General features: G+C 41.0%; 1 protein-coding gene across 1 annotated transcript in view; it reads right to left on the bottom strand.

The window, feature by feature from the left end:
- The window catches only part of DHRSX (dehydrogenase/reductase X-linked), a 169,252-nt gene that overhangs the window by 23,498 nt on the left and 121,136 nt on the right, over window positions 1-24,618 (bottom strand). Inside the window, exons 5-6 of the mRNA XM_065626670.1 lie at window positions 23,466-23,673; window positions 6,530-6,737 (exon numbers count right to left, since the gene is read on the bottom strand). Of these exons, the coding sequence (XP_065482742.1) occupies window positions 6,530-6,737; window positions 23,466-23,673 (416 nt within the window). The remainder of the gene's footprint in view (window positions 1-6,529; window positions 6,738-23,465; window positions 23,674-24,618) is intronic.

The raw sequence follows: 24,618 nt of genomic DNA on the forward strand, positions 1-24,618 counted from the left end.
TAATTCCAAACTGCTGCTCACCCACAAGCTCAGTAGAAAGATTTTCCATGGGAAGCTGGTGGTCTTTCTCCTTAACTCAGTCGTATTGCTCTTTCACATGGAAGAGTGAAACTGGCTGTAACTCCTGTTCCTGCCCTTGCTGAATGGTTCGCTTTGGTGGGGGCTGGTGTGGTCCTCTCTCTTACCCTCTCTCTCAAAGAGGTATCTAATACACTGATACATTGATGAGAAAGACTAGGGGCTGCCCTGTATTCTGCTGTCGGTGGGCTCAAGTTTCAAACAGCATTATATTACTTGACCGAAAGAAAATGGAATTTTAATTATGTGGTGATGGATGTAGAACTTCCCAGGCGTGCAAGGGAGAAGTACAGTAGTGTGATGCTATAACCCCTAAATATAAAGATTATGGATCAAAACTGAAAGGTTAACGGTATAGATGAAATTTCAAGAAGATTTTGTCCAGTTCCTCAACCTTTCGACCTCTTTTTTCAGACCTTTACATTAGAGGCATTGCATTTACCTTTGTTTAAACTGACAGGAATCAGCACTGAGTGCCTGGCATGTGTTTGGTCCACAGCAAATTATCTTTCTCTTTGTGTTTGTTCCATTTTCAACAAGTATGACTGCAAATAGATTACCATGCAAATATATTGACTAAATACATGGGCTAGTACTGCCGAGAAATGTTAGCAAAAAAATTGGTTGATGTAGAATGTCTTTCCTAACTAATTCTGTCTTCTGAATAAGAAAATAATTACAGATTACATGATATGTGCTGATGTGCTAACAGTAGTTAAGCTCACATATTTTCACAATATCTTAACTGTTTACTTACTCTTTTCCCCATTACGGCAATACAGAGACTGTGGGGTTTTTTCCTCTTTTGAATACAAATTGAATTCTTTTCAGATAGAATGAAAGAATCTGTCTGAGTTGTCAAGTTAAATCGACAATCCTCTACCACAGAGGAGTCTGGGATGAACCCCTTCCTACACAGTACGAATACCTGTTTTCAGTGTGCTTCTGACCTGCCAGAAAAACGATACCACAACACTTAAGTTACTTACTAGTCCAAAAGTTTCACTCCAAAACAATTTCACAGAAGGCAAGCCTAGGTTTTTACATGGTGCATAGTGTAGACTTAACCTGTGTTTCTTTAAACCATTTTCCAGAATAAAAAGGGTCAATCCTGGAGGCAGCATTAGGTATGGTGACAGTTTTCCTGTCCTGTGAACTCTTTTGAAAGGCAGAAAGCAGTCTTCTCATTTCACGTGGTCAGGGGAAAAAAAAAAAAAAAAAAAAAAGCTTTTCTCTTTTTAACCAAACTAAAACTGTGGGACAGGGCACGAGATGGATCTCTGACTGCGCACACTGCTTCACTTTTTGCTTGCTCCATGGCTGTGTTTCAGCCTGTTCCAACTAGCACCCTCCAAGAGGAAGACTAGGTGTGGTTTGGGGATAGATCACACCAGCAGCTGCTACAAATAGGAGTTATTAATATAAACAAGAACTTCAACAGCCTTGCCTCCCTCTGGTGCACTCCTGCACAATGCCACCCATCTTGTGCTGTCCCATACAGCAACCTTACCCTTCTGTGTGTCATACAACAAGGCATGCAATGCAAATCCTACACTTTCCTGCCATCAAAACACCCTCCAGCCGCTCTCAGTGTATCTCTTAAAGGACACGTTTTGGCTACTTAGACTTGAGAAAACACATACAAAAATTATGACATCTTGGGACCAGAGGTTCAGTACAGACCAGGGTCCAATGCTATGTAGGTATGCACTTTTTTATGTCAGTCTACTTTAGAGGGTTCTAATCCTAATTAAGATAGATACATAATATTCCATGCCCCTAAGCCTTCTCATTTAGCAGTTAGAATAAATAAAGCAGCCAAGCTGCATCCGCATCCCCTGTAACAGGCAGGTCCAGGGTGCCTACACAAGTCCAGGGATTCACATCAAAGAAAAATACCCAGATCACCAGGATGTGGTAGCTCAAAGGTGGATTGCTCATTATCCTTCTCAGGCGGATCTCTCCAACTTTCCCCCTATAATTGTTTTATGGCTGTACAAATAATCCTATATTTATTAGATGGAAAAAAGGAAGCCCGATGGCTCAGAAGCTTAAGTTCCTGTATCAATGTGTACAAAAATAGGACCTATTTAAAGACCACAGTTACTGGAATAAAGTAAACTATTTCCTTCTCTCTGATTTTGACCAGAATCCTACTTTTGATCTGAAAACCCTTTTGTAAAAATTAACTGCAAATGACATGTTTCTGTAAGGACTTTTCATTTTGTGAGAAAATTCTAGACTAGCTTTATGTGAGGACCACACACTCACATGGACCGAAGATGTTGATGCTGATGAATTGCTGCGTTCAGCTGTAGAACTCAATTATTCTTGTTCTGTACAGCTGGCGTTATTGTGTGGTGATGTGTTTGTCTTCTGACACCTCGGGGAGGAGGACAAAATGAATTTTTTACATTCACAGTGCCAAAGGAACAGTTTGAATAAGAAATGCTGCAGTAAGACCTGCATGACTATGTCCTCTGGCATGAATGATGAATCCAGGTTCTTTAGATCTTGTTTTCTAGCAGCACTTACATACTGGAAGCATTTATTTTAAAATGTTGTAGGAAAATTACACTAAAGGTAAGCCTATTTTGACAGATGAAAGAAATGAAATAGTTTACATTGGCTGATTTCTAGTCTGTGTTCCTGAAGCCTTTCCCTTCACTTTTACAGGCTGGAGGGGTCACTAATCCTACTCATTTTCAGATTGTCAGTCAATAATCACTTATATGGCACTATGTCTTTGGAAATGACAGCTGAGACAAGATCTGAAGCTCAGTCTTCCTTCCACTATGCCTTCTAAATACCAATCTGAGGCAGCTGAAAGTACTGAATATTCTATATCTGATGACACCTTCACCAAGCTTGTCATAAAGAAGGTTTTGGGGAAGTTTACAATGCTGCTATGTGGGAAATGTCTCTACTTCAATGGTGTGATGAAGTTGTACAAAGCAGAACAGTCCCTGCCAGTGGACATTAATGAGAGTCAACATTTTTTTTTGCTCTAAGGCATTTCAATTGTATCACGAGCAGAGACCATCTGGCTTAAGAATGAATATTCAGTATCTGTATCAGAAGCAGAAATACTTTGGAGAGAAATGGTACCTTTCCAGCTTCCAGCTTGGACGGCACCCATTGCTAAAACTGGTGTATTGCACAGTTGGCTAAACTGAAACTTGGTGCCCAATGTGTGTCTTTTTAGGCTATTATTATCTTATTAATTAGTTGTTGTTTATCAGTTTGGACTTTATCTCTTCAAAAAGATCACTTTATGTTAAGAATTCCTGAGGGATAACATATTCCACCACACTCTGCAGAGGACTATGACAGCTCTTCAGCTTTTATTTACTGAGAAGTCATAGGGGTAGAAATAAATTTTTTTTTGAGGAATAAAGATAATTTCTCTCTTGCATGTGACAGGTGCAATCCATGTTTATTAGAAATATAGAGAAAACATTTGCAAAATGGAAATTTAAAGAACAAGTATCACAGCAGACAACAACTTTCCTGAGAAAGACTCAAGCTGAGAAAGAATGAAACCATCACTTCTAAAGGGCAGGCATTCATTTCACAATTTTTATGATTGTCACTGGATCCTTTAGCTTGGCCTCTCTTATTTCTATGGGGTGCCTCTCATTGCTGCTTGTTGGGGAAAAAAAAAATACCCAAACTGATTTGGCACAGATTTTTCTGAGCTACGTACAAAGATCAGAAAACAATGTTTCATAGTTCTGAGAAACTCAAGCTGTTAATACTTTGAGTAAATTATATGTACGTATCATGGTCTGTTTACGAGACTGTAGGTTTATTTGCTTAAGTACCTAAATATCTTGAGGAGGCTCTGAGGCGGATGTTGAGCCGACAGCCTTGTCTGCCACATATAGCTGTTTCAAATTCAAGAAGCCCAGCGAGGGTGGGGGCCAAGCTGCAATCCCTCTGAGGTATTTGACTTGAATGCAACTGGGACCAGTGTCGGTGGAAATGCCTTTAAAGGTAGTGGAGGCTCTGCCACAATATTTTGGAATTAAGTCAAAAAACATGTTGACTTTCTCCTGAGGGAACATGATGTGATAAATCTGTGATGCATTTCCTCACCGGAGCTATTTGGGCTGTGTTGTCTCTCACGAACACCAGGTTGCAGTGGGTGAAGCAATTTCTTGCAGACATTTAGAAAACACATTCAGAATACTTCAGGGTGATAAAAGTTAGTAGAGCCGATGTGATTAGAGAGCTATCACCTCATTTTCACTACATTACTGCCATAATCCTAGAAGGAAGATTCATATATGTGCACTCAGGAATGAAATTCCAGGGGAGAAGAAATCCATAATACCAACTATCAGCTAATATTATCAGACAACTGAATTTTCTTGTACTTGCTTCCTTACTTTTCTCATGGGAAATTTACCCTAGTGCATGAGACCAACACAAGACCCACCCAGGCTTGAATGCTGGATACTACAGCACCTGGTACAATGCTACTGAAATCGCCAGGCTGGCTTTCAACGTGAGCTTGTTGTGGAGCTAAACATCACCTTGAGATGCAGCACAGTCAGAGCAGAACAGGGCGTACCTATGTGATGAAGTGCTCCTGAATGTGAGAAAGGAAGGCGAAGTCAATCCCGAATACATAAACATATCTTGAGCAAGAAGCAATAAGCAAAGAGTAGAAGTTGGAGCTGTAACTCAGAAGTCTAAGGGAGAGTGGGAAGTGTGAGAGTAAGAGTTTCCCTCTCCTTTGGCTTATAGGAAAAACAAATAGTGTTATATAAAAATAAGAAAATATCAATCTCAATAACTGAAGAATTCAGTTATCCAAACCTGAAGTTATTCTGACTCAAAAAGCAACTGATGCATTTGCTTTTTGGGCAGTACACATACTGTGCTTCCATGCCAGTCAGTATGTCTGTCCACGACTTGTAAGGCAGAATTCCTCTAGAGCAGTATCTCATCCAAAGAATAGGAAGTGATCAGGAACTGTTGAGGCATTACTATTAGAGCTGTATGAGACTCACTCTTGTGATAAATCCAAACTAATTTTAAGTGTGTTCAGTGGCATTCCATTCAGTGTCTAAACATGGTCAATTTAATACAAAAATGTCTCCCTGGGCACACCAATAAAACTGAATGGGATTGAGTGCTGTAAACAACAAGATACTCAATTTTCACTGTCAGACACAGAAATTTTGTCAGAATTTTGTGGCTCTAGAGGAAATGCTGAGCACAACCTAAACATCTACATGAAACTCTTATGTTAGCAAGGTGAAGTAAGTCCAACGAAAAAACACCACCATCCAAGACTGATATTTAAAACGGTAATCACAAGAGGCAAAACAAGTTTAATATATACGGTCTGGCAAAGCTGCATTCTGCTTCTTTAAGAATGCATTATATATTATGAGCATTCCTATTACAATTTTATTGCAATATTCAAGGTGTACTCAGAAGATACTATTAATTTTTTTAAATACAGGTTTATTTGTTTGCATCTTATTTTACAGCCACTCTTCCAGCCTCCAGTTTCATTTCTAAAATTAAAACTAGTGATATTTCCATATCAAAGTTTAAAATTAATTTGCTTTGTGGGACATGCCCCTTGATCTAAAATACTTCATTTTAATTAGGACATTTAATTTTCTCTAATGGAATCAGGTTCCATTCACTTAATCCAAAACGACTTTCTGAAAGAGTTAGAAGCAGTACATTTTCTCAGCACAAGTCTTCTTAAGGCTTGTCCGCGTGAAGAGATTGCACCTATGCAGCTGAACTGATTTCAGATTGTTCTACTTATACCACTACAAAATCTTAGTGAAGTTAACTGTAACTGGGTCTGCCCCACTTCTGTATTGGTTTTATCGAACAGCTTTAAGTTTCCTAATGCAGACCAGGAATATATAATAGAAAATCAGGTACTACCACAAGTATGTGTTAGGATGAAAAAGCTAAATGAAAACTGTCCCATGAGTGTCTGGACCTGCAAAGAGCATGGCCACTTCCCACCACCATGTTTGCACAGCTTCCTTCTTCCCTTTGCCCTTTTCTCTATAACCTGTTGCGTACACACAGACCATGCCAGATCATGTCTGCTTCTCATTAAGAGGACGTACGAGACATTTCTGAGGAACACTTTGCATATTCTGGCTCTGTGTGTTCTGCCCTCATGCATGCACAAAGGCACACGGGTAGATCAGGGCAGAGATAACCAGCGCATGGGCACAGTGAAAGGCATTCCCTTTCCCTTACTGTGAGAGCTCACTCCCTCCATTTAAAATAAGTGTTTGTTCTAGGGAATGTCTACCTTTATCAATTTTGTACATCTCATCAGCACAGATAAATGCAATAAATACCATACATTATGATAAACTCCGAAACACCTTCAGCTCTGTGCTGACTGCAGCTCTCACAGTGTAGGGGCACAGCAAAAGAAATTATTTTAAAAATTGCATACCTTGAAAAATAGCCAGGCTGTCACCCATTTCACCAGTTTTACAACCCAAAAGACATGCTTGTAGAGGTCAGTATTCACTACTCCAGGGTCTACTACATTAGCAGTCACATGGCTTCCATTTGCAGTCAGAAGATGCTGTAGTCGATAGGTAAATAACACAAGGGCAAGCTTGCTTTGGGCATAGGCTCCATGAGGTGAATACGAACATCTGTATGCAGGAGAGAAAGAGGGAGATGCACATAAAAATAATCAGAAGGAAAACAGAACTGCACAAACATCAAATGTACTTCATTTTGCAATAGCCAGCAAACAGCTATACATTGAGTCGTCATAAGAAACAGCTTATCACTGGCAGGAATGCTTGCTGGAGTTCTGGTGATTATTCTGTCAAACACTAAGTTTGATTTATGGTGGGGAAAAAAAAATACACAGTACCTGACAGAATCTCTGTGTCAAACTCTTTAAACTAGCAATGCCGAAGCACCAATTTCCAGGATATCATCATCTAGAGGCCCTCAAACTATTCTCCCCTTCCTCACTGCCCTCTTCCTACACATACATACTCTGTTCCCACCCAGTAAATCTCTGCCTGATCATACTGCTCCTGGTTATTACTATTTGTATTGCAGTAAGACCTACTGGTTTCTGATTAAGGCTCCTGTGTTGGGCACGGTACAGATGAGTAAGGCACCTGCGCCAGTGACACAAACCAGATTATGCACAGCTAAAGAGATGGATAAAAAGATGGGGCAAGGACAGCAGCTGCAAGCGTAACCACAAGTTGTGCCATATGCAGCCTTTAGAGCAAAGATGGCTGGTCGGGTCTTTGCCAAACAGGAGGTGCAACAAAGGCACCCAAATACTGGGAGTTGGGGCAAAACATCACCTGTTGAGTCTCCTGTGCACATCTCTCATGTGGAAGCTGAATTTGCCTTTCTTTCAAGTCAATCTTTCCAGGAACTGCTGTTAGTTGGGTTTCACTGCATGAAGGCAGCAGGGTTTTATTTTTGTTCGTTTTTGTTTGTTTGTTTATTTGGTTGGTTAGGGTTTTTTTTTTAATAAGCAGGATAGTTCCAGGCAAATTAGCAGGTATGTCACTTAAAATGCTCCTCCTGACTGATGCCTCAGCATCACTTCCACAAATACCTGTGCCACGATAATTCACCCTTGCAATTACTACAGCCTCTCATCTATCCCTTTTTGTGCTTAGCAGAACCAAAGGTAATTCCTGACATTACAGACAGCTCATAGGCAAAGTAGGTGGGAGCCTAAAGCAACGGGCTCCTGGGTGCAGTAAACCAACTTTGGTCCCAATCCCCTTTGCCTCTGCCAGGGCCTGGGGAAGCAGCGCTGCTGCCGCTGATATGGAGCCAGAGGTTTGGGTCCATGGGGCAGGAGCTACTGCTGGTGGAAGGAGACAGAGGGACACCCGCCGAGGAGCAGGTCTCTCTTTCCCAGCTCTCTCCTTCCCCCCTAATTGTTGTCCTGCTTCTGCAACAGCCGCAGCTACGGCTTCATCCTCTACACCTTGACCCTTAGTGCAGCAAGTGCCTGGTGTGCGGAGACTCCTACTCTGCTGAAAAGCCTGATTTTGGGTTTCTGTGGTTGCTACTACATGCAAGGTTTTTATTTGAACGAAGAGCAAATATGTCTCAGAGTTCTTTTTGTTATCTTACTCTCATTGAATACTTTATTTATAATATCCTGTACACTTCAAGACAGAAAACCCTGGATGCTAGCGAACAGGCTGACTCTGTAGAGGTGTAAGGCTACTGAAGCAATTTAACTGCTCATGTCATCTGAATGGACTCAGAAACTTGGAGACACAATGGTAAATTGTACAGCTCAGCTACAGGAAGTAAAAGAAAGTAGCATTGACTCTTCAGTGCATCTCTTTTCTTTTTTTTTCCTCTTTTTTTTTTTCCCCTTTTTTTTTTCCCCTGCTCTATTTTTGTTCAAGCAAATCACAAACAGGCTACAAAAGCATTATATAAATTGAGAGAGAATAAAAAAGGACAGTTGATCATAAATAGCCCATGCACCAACCAATGGCTTGAGCTATAACACACTGGATAACGTAGCTCCATCATCATAAAGGTATCACCTGTGCCTCAGGGTAAAATGGGCTATTTTAAGAATAAAGAACAATCACTTCATGAATATAAAAGTGACTCAGCATTATTCAGGAAATGGCAGTTAGGTTTTAAATTCAGGAATGTCCGTACTCTGATCCGAGACACTCAAAATGTCACCTTATGCTTCATACATATTTCAACCCTTTTAACTTGAAGGACCAGATCCTCAGCTGCTACGAGCCTCCCTCGTGCAGCCATGTGGGGCATCCATGGGAAGAAACACTCATCCGAAGCCGCCTCCAGCAGCCAGCTGGCAACCAACCCTGGCACTTCTCCATCGGTGCCACCATTCCCCCACTAGTGGAGAACACAAGCTGGGGCAAGGGACACGCTTCCCAAGTTGAAATAGAGTGATCTTGCCTGGCAGGTGGCTGGCAGGGAAGCAGGGCTGGGGACTACTCTGACTTGCTCTGCCTAGGTCTAGTCTGGCCTTCAGTAACCTTCAGATGCCAGGCAGGAGGATGGTGAACGCTCCCCATGACTTCCCATTCCCACATTTTGTGCGACTGCTGTTTTGACTTACCTTGTGGCAATGAAGCGTGAACTACAAGGGCCAGATCCTCAAAAGCCTTGTACTTTGCATAGATATGTATGTCAGAGAAACACGAGTGCTGAGAAGATATAAAAAGCTCTCCAATCAGTGAGGAAGCCTTTTATATCACAGCGCAGAGATGCAAATGATTTGCAAGGCAGCGAGGAATCAGACTTCAATAACATACTATAGATACGAAGGATATAAAATTGGATACACGGAGCAGACACTTCTGGCAGAACCCCTGGAATGATTAACTGCTGTGTTCCCATTTTCTCTGTGTGTGCTTTTTGCTTTCCAAGAATCTGAGATCAATGGACTATATACGAGAGAGGAATAACCTGTGACACAGAACTGAGAAGGATTTTTGTTGAATAACTGCTTCTGAGACCACATCTTATGAGAATCATGTTGTTTAAATGCCGCATTTGAAAAAAATCATCACTGGTTACTTGATGTCATTACATCCAGTCTTAACATTACGCATCAGAAAAATCAGAGCATGTAGGCTCCTCTAGCTGTACCACAACTGCGTCTCCCATGCACATACTTGTAGAATCACAGATTGGTTTGGGTTGGAAGAGACCTTAAGGATCATGTAGCTCCAACCCCCCTGCCAAGAACAGGGACATCTTTCACTAGATTGGATTGCTCAAAGCCCCATCCATCATGGTCCTGAACACTTTTAATGATGGACATTCACAACTTCTCTGGGCAACCTGTTCCAGTGTCTCACCATTCTCGTAATAAAATATTTCCTCCTTAGATCCAATCTAAGTCTATCCTATTTCAGTTTAAAACCAAAGAAATGCATTCCTTTTACACATAGAATCATCTGCTTTAAAGTCTATGCATCTAAACCTAGCCTCTCTCGGTGTTCTCTGCTCTGTATGTACATTTGCCACAATTGAATGAAACTAGAATTGTATACTAAATAAAATTATAATATTGACATTATGCATTTCCACAAGGCTTTCATTTTCTGAAGGCTCTAAAAGCTTTCTGAAATGAAAGTGCATACAAGAGGCCAACCAGCCCAAAGCAGGACACAGCCTACCAGCAAACTGTGCTGGCACACCAGTGCACGTGAAGGTGCCTGTGATGCTTGGACCTCCACAAACACAGGGTATTGATATTTCACAGCAAGGCAGGCAGACTCTCAAGCTGAGAAACTCTACCTCCTAACTAGATGTCCAGCCAGGAAAAAGACTGGCACCTCCCAGCTCCCAGTGGTACATATGCACGCTGGCCAGTCAGCTGTAGAGGTAGGAGGTACTGGTGTTTGACTGCCCAGGGATCCATCCTAAAGAAATACTGAGCCCACCAGGCTCAGGTATGCCAGACAGCACGTCTGTGGAACGGCAGCCCTGTGCACAGTCAGCAGCCAAGAAAGTGGAGCAAGGTCTTGCTGGGAAGAAGTTCAGTGGAAAGGAGGGGTGTGCCTGGTGTTGGTAGCCTAGAGAAGTTCATGCCCACCCACTCTCTTGAGTGGGCCTCTCTGTGGATCACTGTTCCTACCATGGAAAATGGTTCTCCCCTAGGGGATGCCCCCTTGGAGCATTTTGCCAAGTCAGTGCTGATAAAATAGGGCAATGCACAGCTCACTAAATGGAAACTACAGGAGTTAAGGCAGGCAGGATTTAATTAGCTGCTTTGAAATCTGGCCAAGAGAGCAGCAATACACAAAAACTTCTTCGTTTTAAAATAGCGTTTTATTGATTCTATACCGATGGATAAAGGAGGAGCATAAGGCAGGCTATGCATTTTCTGTTAAATTATTTTTTAGCAGAAATTCTTAGTTTTGGCTTAAGATATTTTGCAACATAAACTTAGATGTTTGAATTGTCATTACAAAAATTAGGGAGAAGAGAAAGGGATTGTTTTGTATTTTTGCCAGAACAAAATAAGTAAGCATTCGATTCTGGAGTGAGTGAGTGCCTTGTGGTTTGTTGATTTATTTATTATTATTATTATTATTATATTATTCTTTTTCACCAGAAGCTGATTTTACAACTCATCTCCATGGTGCTGTCTCCTGCAGCAGTCTCCCTAGAATGCTGGGGCAATGCATTTGTAAAAAAGAATGAGAAGCCAAATTTCAAACCAGAGCCTGCAGTGGCTAATTAGGTGTTTAAATATGGACTCAGCTGCTATCCAACTTTGAAAATGAGATCCATGTTAAGCACGTCCCTTGGCAGCTAGTCTTACTCTGGTTTCTTTTCTGTGTGGCTTTAGTCGGTCTGTGTTCAGTAGATGTCTGTCACTTACGTCCAGTGATACCATGTTTAGTGAAGAGCATTAAGTTAGCTCAGGGCACCCACTGAGTAACAGGGGAACAAAATCGCTGCTTGGCACATACCACTTCCCCCACACCTCCTGTGCACAGGTTTTCACGTTGCTCTCAGCTTTTCCTCTTCCATTAACAGTTGCTTTTGCATCACGCACGTGTGGAAGAAGCCGATACAGACTGACCGAAACAAGGGTGCAGTGCCAGCCCCCTTTCCCTTCTCTGCCACATCTTGCTTCAACAAAAAGCTCAGAGGACCTAGGATTCACTGACCGACACACAGCTACATTTGACCTGGTCGGTGCTGGCAGAGAAGTTTTCCTGATGTGGAATTCCTTCACACAACACTTGTCATCCTCCCTTCACCCATCACCACACTCCCCAATTTCCAGTGTGTTAATTTGCCCGGAGGGCAGAGTACACTGAGATCAAACTGCAGAACAACCCGATTGCTGTGTGCTCCATTAAAAAACAAGTGATGCAAAACGTGGGTGACATGCTGGGGTTTTTAATGAAAGGCCACACGAAATTTCAATGCATGCCTCAGGATGAATCAGTGAATTAAGCAAAACACAGACTTGCTGTATTAAAATGACTAGAGTTTCCTAATGATTTATGTATTAATCTTGCAATACATCATCACCATTGCTTAGTCAAGAATTTATAAGACTATTATTAAACACTCATGAAGCTTTCACAGTATTAAATTTTCTTTCTCCAGGGAATGCAGCACAAGATTTTTCAAGATTCTTGATAGATTTTGCAGTTTATTCCAAAACAGCTACAGAAATATACTGCAGAATATATGTATGTGTTTTCTGGTTATCATAAGCCATTTCTTTCTCACTTTCTATGATAAACCAAAGCCTGAGTCCTAAATATAGCTTATTAGATTTAAACAGACTTCCTGACAGTAGTACATATATTTATCCCATGAACACGTTTGCTGAGTCTCACTGTCACTTTCCCTCAATCAAAAAAAAAAAAAAAAAAGGAAATACAGAGATGGAGGAAAAAAAAAGATAGAATTGGAGAAACTAGAATATGTGTATTACCACTACAAATTGTCAATTGAAAGAAATAAACATATGCGTTAGTAAAACAAAACTAAAATCTAAAGTGTTAATGTATCTGCTTACTCAGATTTTGGTACAGTTTTGTACAGGTGCTGTCCTGTTACCAGCTGCTACAATAGGCTGCCATATAGTCACCCATTTAGTACACATGCCTGGATATTTTCAGTGTTCGCTGAATAACTACACTTCCTGTACATTTCTTTCATCTACCTGATATGTAGCCTTAAAAAAATATATATATATACACATATAACAGTCAAGGTGGCCTTAGCACACCCCGTGTATTTGAATTTGAGAACATCGGAAGCTGTAATTTGAGTGAATAAGGATTCAAGCATTAGGGTCTCCTAAAGCGCTGTCACGACCCTGTGATGGACACATTGGAAAGGCTGGCTACAAGACTGATAAATAAAATGAGTAGTTCTACACAGATGAAAAACAAACCTTTCATGTCCTAGCTGGTCGCACCAGGGTTACTTAAGCAGCCAGCGGCAGATGGCACTTTCAGAGCAGCCCACCTGGCCCTTTAGTTCTGACCCATGGACAAAGACCAACCACATGTAGAGCTTCCTCCTGCAGTGAGCCCCTTGGTGCCATGTGCTGCTCATGCACAGCTCTGGCCAAAACTAGGCTTTCTCTGAAATCTTTCAACAGCAGTAAAATAGTAGTTTTTCTTTTTAACATTAGAGGATGAGCATAAGGGTAGAGACTCAGAGCTGAGAGCTGGTCTCTATAAAATGTTGGTAATGGTCTCACTAGCAGCAGCTGAGTTCTCTGCAAGTCAGTGACTCCTGCTTTGGGCTTAACCCACAGTTCAGTAGGAGGCACAAGCTGGAAGCTGGGTTGTGAGGTTTTTTTCAAGCCATGCTTTCCAACTTTCAGCACTTCACTGTATAAATACATAGCATTCAGTAACTAGCCCGTTCTTAGTGCTTGTAGAAAATGCAGAGTGAACAAAAATTAACTTACTGTCTTTGGAAGACTACATTTAGTGAAGGAACCTGGAAGGTCTTTATTATATAAAAATGTACAAAAGGGAAAATAAGCAGGGGCTTGTCATTCTGGGCATTACTGTCATCTGGGTAGAATCTATGCATCATTTTTAATTTGGCTGATCCCTCCTCCTAATGGCAGGAGGTGAGATGTCAAGACACCTCCTGCTCTACCGATTGCTTTGCTGTGTGCTGCTGCATTGCTGTATGCTCAGCACAGCTCTCAAATGTATGAAACATGGACTAAAATACTGGTCTTCTCAAAGTCTCACCAGAATCGGTATGTTTAAAGAATATTTCTTTAAATATTAAAGAATATTTAAAGAAATATTTCTGTTTGCATAAAATTGGCATTAATTTCAAATGCTTTCAATGTTTTCACATATTGACGGCAAGTTCAAGTTGCAATTACTTGAATTCCATTACTTGGATTCCATTCTCCCAGAAAATATATCTCTTTATAAAGAATTATATAAATTGCCTCTTCTGAAGCATCATTTTTCTACAGTCAGTTCATAGCATGCAGTGTTAAGTGGTATTTGAGCATAATGGTATCCCTTCATCCAATTAAAATCTCCATCATACAAACGAATGAGTAAATAAATAGAAGCAAGCAAGGTTTTACATTGCTGTAGGCAAGAAAGAGATCAAGGCTGCAAGATCTACATTCTGTGTCCTCATAACCCTTTTGAGATATGGGGAAGTATCACTGCCATATAACATTTAATATTATCTCTTGGATAATATGGATCTTAGGTTATTGAAGATTGTCACACATCTTTTAATATTATGTCTTGGATTATACCAAGAAGAGCTCTGAGGCACTTTCCACCCACTTCTGGAAAGCTTCCTAGTTCTCCTGCAACAGAGTTTTTAAGTTAAAGGAAGCAATGGGTCTTTTTATGGTTTATTCCACCAGAACACGAGTAGGGACATAAAATTGCCTAGCAAAAACTTGAATAATCCCAAATCTTATTTCTGTTTCAATAAAATAATTTTTAAACTAGTGCATATTTATCCAGACCAGCTGCAGATTCTAGGCTTTTTATTCTGGGTCTGAGAAGGAACTACAGTGTCTGGCTATGCATAATAAAATGCTGCCACTTCAAATCTAGTGCAGTTCACTTATTGTGGTTAGCAGATGAAATGTGTTCATGTATATTTGAAGATAATGTAAGGTTTCATTTTGTGACGGGCTGAACTCACTGCACTGCCTTGGAATTGAGGAGGTACCAAATGTGTTCTGCAAGTGCAAATGTTCAACATGCTGAAGGACTGGTTTGTCTTACCAGGAGAAACATTGCTTGAATGTACAGAGACTGCAAAATCCTTTTTCCTCCAAGATGTCTATAAATACTGTGCAGAAAGTCTTACGCCATCACTCTCTGTCCACAGAAGCAACACGAGACCACCAAGTCTAGCACAAAAAATAATTCTGAAAATCAGGGGGTTTTTTTGGTTGAAACAATCTAACAACTTCTGCTTTTTCAAAGTTTTCTTATGTAGTGGTGATATGAGTACCACAGCTTCAAACTGAGAGGTAAAACTGACTAAGTCCCAGTACATGAGTTAAGACTGGGAATAAGATCATAAAGAAAGTCAACTATTTGTTAAAAACAGTCATGAGAATTCTCGCCCTCATTTGGAAGACAGCTAAGTTAAAGAAGGAACACAGCTGAAATGACAAGTACAGGAGAGATTAAAATGTGGAAGTTTTCTGCACTCATGAAATGACTGATAGCCCAGACAGGGTAGGAAAGGCTTTTGTTTGTGTGAGACCGTACATCACCAGCAGCCTTTGGCTGCTGCCAGAAAATATGCGGGATTTAAATAAGCAGATGAAAGGGGTCTGTAAAAAGGAGGATCTTACTTATGGAACATAAACGAGTCAACTCAGGCAAACAAAAAAATCCTGCTGAACAAATAACATACAGTGGCTCAAAGTGGTCCACAGTCAGCATTGCAAGGTGGTTATTTCAAAGAACCATATGGGACAGAGACAGCGGTCACTTTCTCTACTGTTTAGCCTTAGAGTTGTTTTTTGGTTTTGTTTTATAAATTTCCCAATACTATCTCACCTTGGAGCACTCTAAACAAGAGAATTGTAATGGAAAGCCAAGCATTTCCTAAGAAGGGGCACAACATGGCCTGGGAGCAAAGTGCATGAGATCTTTCCACTTGCAAACACAACAGAAGCAAGTGAAATCGGGCAGGTTTGGCTTTCCAGGAAATGGACCGGAGGTTTAATGTCCAAACCCTGAAAAACCAACACACGGTCACAGGGCTGCCCTGCCACAGCCCTTACTGAAAAAAGTCTGTTTTGACAGACTGATCTTTGGTGGCAATTCAAATACTGACCACCCCCCACCTTTGAGCTAAGAACGGAAAGATTTCATGCAAAAATCATGATATTTTCATTTGGACATTTCTCCAGTGCAGTATTATAGCTAGCATCACCATCAAAAGCTCTTGAGCTTCTCAGAAAGCCACTGTGCTCCTCAGTTTCTGCCCTTGGGATGCCGAGGCTGTGCTATGTACATACAGCCAGTCTCCACCTCCCATGACAAGAAATGCAGAGCAACCACAGCACCTGACACATAACGAGAAGAGATGGAGCAATGAAGCTATAAATATATAAGATATGCTGGCAGTATTGAAACTCCCGGGGACTGAAATATTTTACTTTTTACAGTGATTTATTTTATTTAGAAAGTAAATTTTTCATAAAACTCATGTATTTCATAGAGAACTCGATTTAATCAAAACACCAATTTGTCTTCACAAGTTTAAGTATTCAAATGCCTGGTCTGTTCTTGGAGGGACAAAGTTCTCCTTTGCTGAAAGAAGAGATTTAGGATGAGGAGCAGAGAAAACATTAAGAGTCATCATTTGTAATCACAGAGGCAGCAACCTGACTTCGCTTCGTCCACTATGGCTTGTAAATGCATGAGGCAAGATCAGGGACGTATGGTTGTGAAGAACCAGGAGCAACAACGGGGCTGAACTCAGAAGGGATTTGTGGAAGGCAAGCTGACCATTTTGAACATTTCCCGTAACACATTGTTCCAGGGGTTTACAGGCAGGTGTGCCAGCTCTCTCCAGCTACGCCGGGCAGCTTGAAGGACACTTCCTTCTGAAAAGGAACTGTGAGGATGGTGATAGTTAAAGGGACTGAGGAACAGTAAAACCATTTGAATGATCACTCAGGACCTGAACTCCAACACTTTTAAGGTTTGCTCAGCATTAAGGAGCCTTTTTTGCCCACAGGGAGATGTTAAACTAACCATCCCCTCTCAAAGGTGACAAGTTATCCCCAGGCCCAATTCTCCACAAGTCCCTTTTGCCTTCTCCGTCACATGAGTGCAGCACATTAACTTCGAAATCACCACTGAACCACCATGTCGATTTGGAAAACAGCAGGTCTGTGAGATCCACCATCCTGTGTGCCATAGAAAGTCACCTTCACCCACCCAATCCACTGTGCAGGGAAAGGTTGAGCCCCAGAAACACCCAACTATCACATACCTCCCAACATGTTGCAACTTTGAAAAAGTCCAGAAACACTGTGTCCTGTTAAATCATTAACCATTACTAATAATCCTTTGTTAAGATCATTACTCCCTTTTAGACAAGAAAGAATTTAACATTGTGACACACAAAGTAGCTACATTTAATTTCTGGGAACATATTAAGTCTGGTGTTATCTGTGTGATGGTTGTGTTACACTGTTCTTCAGAAACCAATGAACCCTAAAAGTATTTTGATTACACAGGATGAAAATGCACCGACAAATGTAAAGTTAAAACTTTCCAAAGCTGGCATCTTGACATAGATATTTCTTCATTATTGGCTGCAGGAACAGATTGGGATCACCTGTGGCCTGCAACATGGATAAAACATTGCTGCATATGAACTAAAACTCTGTCTTTTGGATTGATGAATTGGTCTGTTGAAATAATAGCCCATTTATTTTTTTAAATTAATTTATGGAATTTGAGATCGGTGCTTTCACCAGTACACTCATTTTCCAGGCCAGCAAGTCAATTTTTGCAATTAATGCTAATTGCTGCTAAAGTAAGGGTTCATTTTGCAAAGTAGCAAATCCTTTTGCATTTATACAGCAAGCATTTTGCAAAGAAGGACTGAAATACTCTTATATATATGCATTAAGCATTTGAATATTTATCATCTAACTATAGACAAGAAAATTTGGAAACCTACTGCAGGAAGGACATGTTGAACTGAATACAGCAGTGTGCTGTAGTATTTGGTGTTGGTATTTGGTATTGGTGTTTGGTCCTGTCAAGGGAACATGATTTATCTTGCAAATAGAACCAGAATGCACAATGTAATCATTGTGGGGAAGCTGTTTAAACAATACAACTCAAACAAAAACATATATTCCTTGAGTAAAATAAAATCTATACTAACATGTATCTATCTTATTGTCTAGAAGAATCTTTTGTGATTACAGTTTCTGTAGTTTTCACAGATTTTTATTAAGTGGCAGTCCCGTGGCACAACTCTTTATATGTAACTGTGAAAAACTTCTGTACTGACTGAAACAATTATCAAATAAAAGACTAATATTTAAAATCCATCTTACTTCCTCTTAGGAATTTTCCTTAATTATTTAAAAAATTGGAAATAAAACAATAGTACTATGCTACTACTATGCTACATCAGCTTTGTATTTGTTTTTGCTTGAATTGGAAATCTTGTACAACCCATAAGTTCTTCTAGTCAGAGATAATTAAAAAACTACAAGTGATAGCTCAGTCATGAAAAGGCACTGAAAGAACCAATGGGGATTTTTTTTTTTTAAAAAAAAGCTTTTCATTTAAAAATATGTTGACTCATCAAACCATAAAAAAGTGATTTAAAACTGATGGAGATACCTTACTCCAACAGGATGGCCTAGAAATTAAAGGTTTGGAATTTCAGTTTGATCAACATTATACTTCAAAATATGAACGACAATGTACTCATAACATTAATTATAAATCAATTACAAATAAGACATTCTGAAATTACCTAAATCAGTGGGTTTGGTCTGAACAATTGATTAATAATTTCCAAATGAAATCTGACATTTTTACTTTTCATTTCTTAACATGTGCTTTATTTTCAAAATCTCAGCAATGCTGACTGGACAAAATCCTTGATCTTTTGCCTGAACTTAATACAACTTAACTTACCAACAAACATCATACACATGCAAGAAGTAAAGAACAACACCCCACTCCAGGGACTTTGTAGACAGATTTTCCCATCAGTATGTGACACCTCCTGTTACAGCACGGATGAACTGGCTAACAAAGATTAACTGGAGCAGCCTTGTCTCCCCAGCATCCTCCCAGGTCCTGGGCAGAGCTGTTTACCCTATTTTACACCAGCTGGGATTCACATGTGGCAGCAGGGATTTTTGCAATTCCTTTCATTCGATCTCTATTGTGTCTGACATGATTCACGCACTACAGCTATGGGGAAAAAAAAATTATCTGGGGACTGCACCAGCTTGGAGAGTTACAGAAAACACTCACTCCCGCAGTTGGAAAGTAGAGGAAAGAGAGCAGAAAAAGTGTGACTGACTATTCCTGAATACAGAGGAGACATGAACCAGAAAAGGAGCTGTGTTACTGTGGCTGGGGAGTTCATAGACCTGTGATTCACAGCATTACGGGGCCCATTTGGCATGCAAAAAGAGAGGATGATGAAAGGAGTAGTTAGTCATGGAGGAAGAGCTAGACAGAACACACAAAGATGCTAACCCCTGGGAAAGGGAACATGTTCAGGTGTGACCCACAGTCTGGGAAAGGGAATAAGGTATATTTTTCTTTATTTTCCTAAAATTCCTCCTTGCTTTAGTAGGTAGAGTACTTGAAGGAGTGGCCTCCATCCCAGCCCTGTAAGAGCACCATGAACTCCAGTGAACTGTTGAAGCCTCTCAACCCGATGGGATGGCACAATGTTCTCCAAGCTTTTGCTAAAACCAGACAGCCATGTTCTCTTGTGACCACATTTTTTCTTCACTCACTTCAGAAATATTCTTTAAGGCAGGCAAAAGAGGAAGAAAGGACACTCCCAGCTATGCTGTTAGAGTCTAGCACCATCACCACTGAAATCATCACTGTTGAAACACTTGCAGATAGCGTTTCTGTTAAACTTTCACCTCCTTGAAAACAGTCATATTCGAAGTAGGGATGAAGGAGAATGATTTGCCTTAGGGATCCCCTTGTCGACTCATGTGATTGCCGTTGAAAATGGTCTGGATCTAAAAGACCACAAAGGTGTTTGATGTTCTTCATATATCCTTCAGCAAAAGAACTGGGAGAACAGTCATTGCTCTTGTGTGTTTGCATTTTCAATAATACACATGAAACAAGCTATGCCCTGCCAGTTTGGAACAAGCTCTGTCCTGCCTTGATGTACCCATGCTGTGCCTCTTTTACTGGTGTGTGTGGGAAGGGGATGGGCAGGAAGGGGGAGAAAAGATATTTGTAGGGGAGAAATAGGACTGGGACTAGGGGGAGAAGATAAGACAAATGGAGAGCAGGAAATTAACTGGTTAGCAGAAATAAGACCTAACAAATCAGAGAAAGAAAAAAAGGATTAGTTAGAGATGGAAAAAACAATGGAGACAAAAAAGCTCAAAAGACACAGGTGAAGATGAAACTCTGACCATAGAAATCAAGCAGGCAGGCATGAAGAGAGAGACGGCAAAGGTAGAAAAATAATATAACATGCAAAGAAAATCAAGAAAAGAAATAAATTAACCCTCCCACAAAAAAGGAGCTGAAAAGACAAACATGGGGTAAATCAGATTGGTAAAATAGCAGAAAACAAACATGGAAATATGGAAGACAGTAACACAAGCTGCATTTAATACTGTTCATGGGATGGACCTTCTAACAATTATTTGTTATGCTGTTGCCCTGAGGTCACTGTGATATGGATGACATCTGGCTTCAGAGCAGAACTCTGAGCAGCAAGTATAAGCAATGAGGAGCGATGGCCACAACTGTGACTGACAACCCAGAGTCTCCCGAGTGGAAGAATGATTCTATAGAAAAATTTGTGGTAGAGAACTGAATCTTGGTTTATTGTCTCCTTTACATCAAGACAGTCTTCTGCCTTTCCTTCTCTGCCATGTTTGATGGATGGATCCCTCCTCCACCACCATCATTCACCTTCAGTTTGGACACTAGCCCAACCAAAATCTAAGAATAATGGGACAAGAGCATGGTAAACAATTCAGTCTGCTGCCACTAGTAATTCTTCCAGAGTACAGCCCCCTTTCTCCACCATGAATAAATGACTTCAAATTGTTTTGGTGCCTTCCTGCAAGGGTGTGACTTCCTGCCAATCTGGGAACATACACCCAAGTCATGAAATGAGTTACAGCTAACTAGTGCAAGTCAGAATAAGGAAAAAGTCAGTATAAAGTTTTTAGAAAGATTTCCTATTCATACAAGCGGCAAAAATGAGGGATGGCATCACTGGGAAACTGCAGCAATTAGTGGAAGGCTGTCGCACCACAGTGCTTACCAAGGGTGTCTTTATCACATCCATTTAAGCTCTTAAACACTGCTCTGAATCATAAGGCGTCTCCAAGGCCCTGTGGTGTGGGCAATGCCTGTGTATGGTACCCGGCAACAATCCTCCAGGGCTGCTAAACCACCCACTCATACTGTGCGCACACACTCCAACACACAAGTGATCTCACTGTTTTTAGCAGCACCATTTATGTGATAACTATTTACCCAAGTGGGGGCTTATTGGCAGTTGGGCTAAAACAACAACAACAAACCAACCAACCAAACAAACAAAACCAAAACCAAACAACAGGAGTGTCTTCTTCCCCCTCTCAATCAAGAAAAGGTTTGGGGCTGAATCCATAGTCCTTCTGGGTCCCACCAGTGTGCCTGTGTGCTCCAAACGCAGGCACCGCTGCCATCCCCCAGGAGATTCAGAGCACCCACAAAGGAAAGAGTGGGCAAAATCAGCTAAAGTCTGTCATCCTTTATGGCTCTTCTTATGCCAGTAATGCTGAAATGTAAAGGGCAAGATTTGGTGCAAAAGCTGGAGGTAGATCTCACCGGTATATTATTATTTTTTACATCACATTGGTACTGTTCATGCTCAGCCATAACTTTCCTAACTGAAACATGTCTGGTTCCTTTAAAATATGAGTTAATAACGATGAATCACAAGTAAAGATGATCCTAAATTAAAGATTCACAGTACAAGGCTTTGCTATAATCAAGGAAACTATGGTTATCTAGAGACACAGAACAGCCACATTTAATTTTGCATTCTGTACTTTAGCCTAAGGAAATACTAATGACACTCCCCTTGGTCCCCTTGTGTGGTGCCATTCAGCACATGCCCATCAGAAACAATAAATACATACATCAAGTGAAGAGTAAGGGTAATTTCCTGTGGTTGTTTTACAAGCAAGAGATTAAACTGCAACTACCCTGCAGAGCTTAAACAATGTGCTTGTAATAAAACTGATGCTGTAGTATGTAATCAGAAGTCAAATAGAAAGTTTGACGTGCTTAATGCAGCATTCATATGTAAAATGTCTGCAGTGGAGACAGCCCAGCTCTCTAATTTCAGTCTTTGTTCCAAAACGAAACCTAGGGCCAGGTGCCTGTTTACACGTGCTGAAGTTCCTGTCAAAGGACAGAGACAGAATTTCTCCATGGAAGTGATGCAAAACTCACACTGGCTCTGTGCAGGCAGAAATGCTCTGGAGCTCATCAGAAGTCAGGCTCTATTTTACCTGTTAGTAAGCAAGTAACTACTATATGTAACTGCATGGGGAAATAGCGAAATGCATCTCAGTTGTCCTGCCCAGTCCTCAATTAACTAAACAACTCTACATGGTTCCTGTGTGCCACCAGAGACGTTTACTGGATCATTTAATGTCTTCTTAGTGTTAGAAACATCCCAGAGACATTCACCTGCAGTTTTCCTAAAGCAAAGTAGCTGGACAGAATGCAGCCATGCATTTTAACCCATCTTACTGGGTTAAAAACCCGGGATGGCCACGCACTTGGATCTGGGAAGGGAAGGGAAGGGAAGGGAAGGGAAGATGGCATGCCAGGAGCTGCAGGCCAGTGGACAGAGCTGCCAGGGAGGAAGAGGTAGCAGGCAGTGTTTGGGACAAGTGAAGCTGCGAGGCAGCTGGGCAGGTGGGGCTGGCTGCCCCCCGAGAGCCAAGTCAGCAGCCCTGCGCTCAGCGGGAAGGGAGCTGGCAGCCACAGGCATCTGTCTGCACCCATCTGTTGGACATTAGGAAAAGGTTCTTCACCCAGAGGGTGGTGGAACACTGGAACAGGCTCCCCAGGGAGGCAGTGATGGCCCCAAGCCTGGCAGTATTCAAGAAGAGACTGGACAACCCTCTCAGACACATGGCGCGAATTTTGGGGTTGTCCTATGCAGGGACAGGAGTTGGACTCGATGATCCTTACAGGTCCCTTCCAACTCAGAACTTTCTGTGATTCTATGGTTCACTTGAGGACAAAGTCTATTACTATTCATCCAAACCATTTTGAAATATTCCAGTCTCCCCGATGAGGCAGTGAGGAGTCCAGGGTCTGCACCACAACCACCACCAACAGTGGACACATCGGAAAGGAAGCATGGCTTTCAAAGTTAAGAATAAAAGGCTCCATTTACAAGGCTATAAATTATTTGTATCTTTGAATGAAGGCTGCAAGCTTTGCTCAAGTCTGAAGGAAATTTAGCAACTGCTTGAGAATCATGGTTCATTAATAAATAAATAAATAAATATTAATAAGAAAGGCAACAAACCCCCATACATTCAGTATTCAGTAACAATTTTCTTGGAGTTCTAACTGCACACCCTTACTGCAGATGAGTGAATAGCAAAAATGGGTCAGTACCTGCTTTGTAAGTCATTCAGGTGCAATTTGCCTACATAATGCGTGGCTGATGAGACAGTGATGATCCTAGCGTTGTGGCTGTGCGTTCCTGATTGCTTCAGCGTATCCAAGAGGAGGTTAGTCAGCAGGAAGTGTCCCAAGTAGTTCAAGCCAAAGTGCTCCTCAAACCCATCCTCTGTCTTCCTTTCAGGGACCAGCATCACCCCAGCTGGAGAAGAAAGTAGAGGTAAAACCTGTTGATTTATTTCAGAGAAGGAGCAAGCTATAGGGAGCACAGATCTCCTGCTGCAGGGCATTTAGAGCAAGGAGTGACTGCATGTGAAGTGTAAAGTGTAAAGCTAAAACTGATTGACGCCTGCTGAGAAAAATGTCAAAACCCCCACTTCAGTTCCTTTATCCAGAAAACAGGTAGACTGACTCTGTCCCTCTCTCCCTCCCTCCCTGCAGAATTGTGAGGATGAGTTAATTTCTGAAAAGTGTTTTTAACACACTAAAAGTTGAGTTAACCCATTGCTGTCCTGCCAGAGCTCAATGCTGCAAATCCACAACAATAATTAATTCATCTACAATAGGTGGGAGCTGGATGATGCCAACAACATTCCCTCCATCGAAGATCTCAGAGCAGTGGAGACAAGGCCAGCCAAATCAGCAGACCTGCTCTCCCAGACAGCTTTCTGCTGAGTCCTGGCTGGAGTTTAAACATCTGTTGAGTCTTCATCTAAAATCTGCAACTTCTGTCTCACTGGTGTGTATGAGAAAAGATGTAGTAAATTTACCCAATATATCTTAATTACTGTGCTTACAAGCAGCTGCATCTTGAAATGAGGTTTTGAACACTTATTTTGGCAACATTTTTGCATATATTTCTGCAAACCACAATTTTCAAACTCAGTGCCTAAAATAAGTATCCACATCCCTAGCACACAACGTTGATTTCAGCATCTTGCAGAGAATCCTGAGCTCATGCATAAATTATATTGGGTACTCAGGCTGTGTGGGAGATGGCTATCCCGCTCAATTTTATAAGTTGGACTTGAATGTCATAATTTTTTCTTATTTTCTTAAAATTTAATTATCATATAAGTAGACCTGACCTCTGCCATTTAAATGTAGATTGACATGGTTCACGCAGAATAATGTTACAGGCTGTTTT

The sequence above is a fragment of the Caloenas nicobarica genome, chromosome 1 (assembly GCF_036013445.1).
Source record: "Caloenas nicobarica isolate bCalNic1 chromosome 1, bCalNic1.hap1, whole genome shotgun sequence".
NCBI classification, from domain to species: Eukaryota; Metazoa; Chordata; class Aves; order Columbiformes; family Columbidae; genus Caloenas; species Caloenas nicobarica.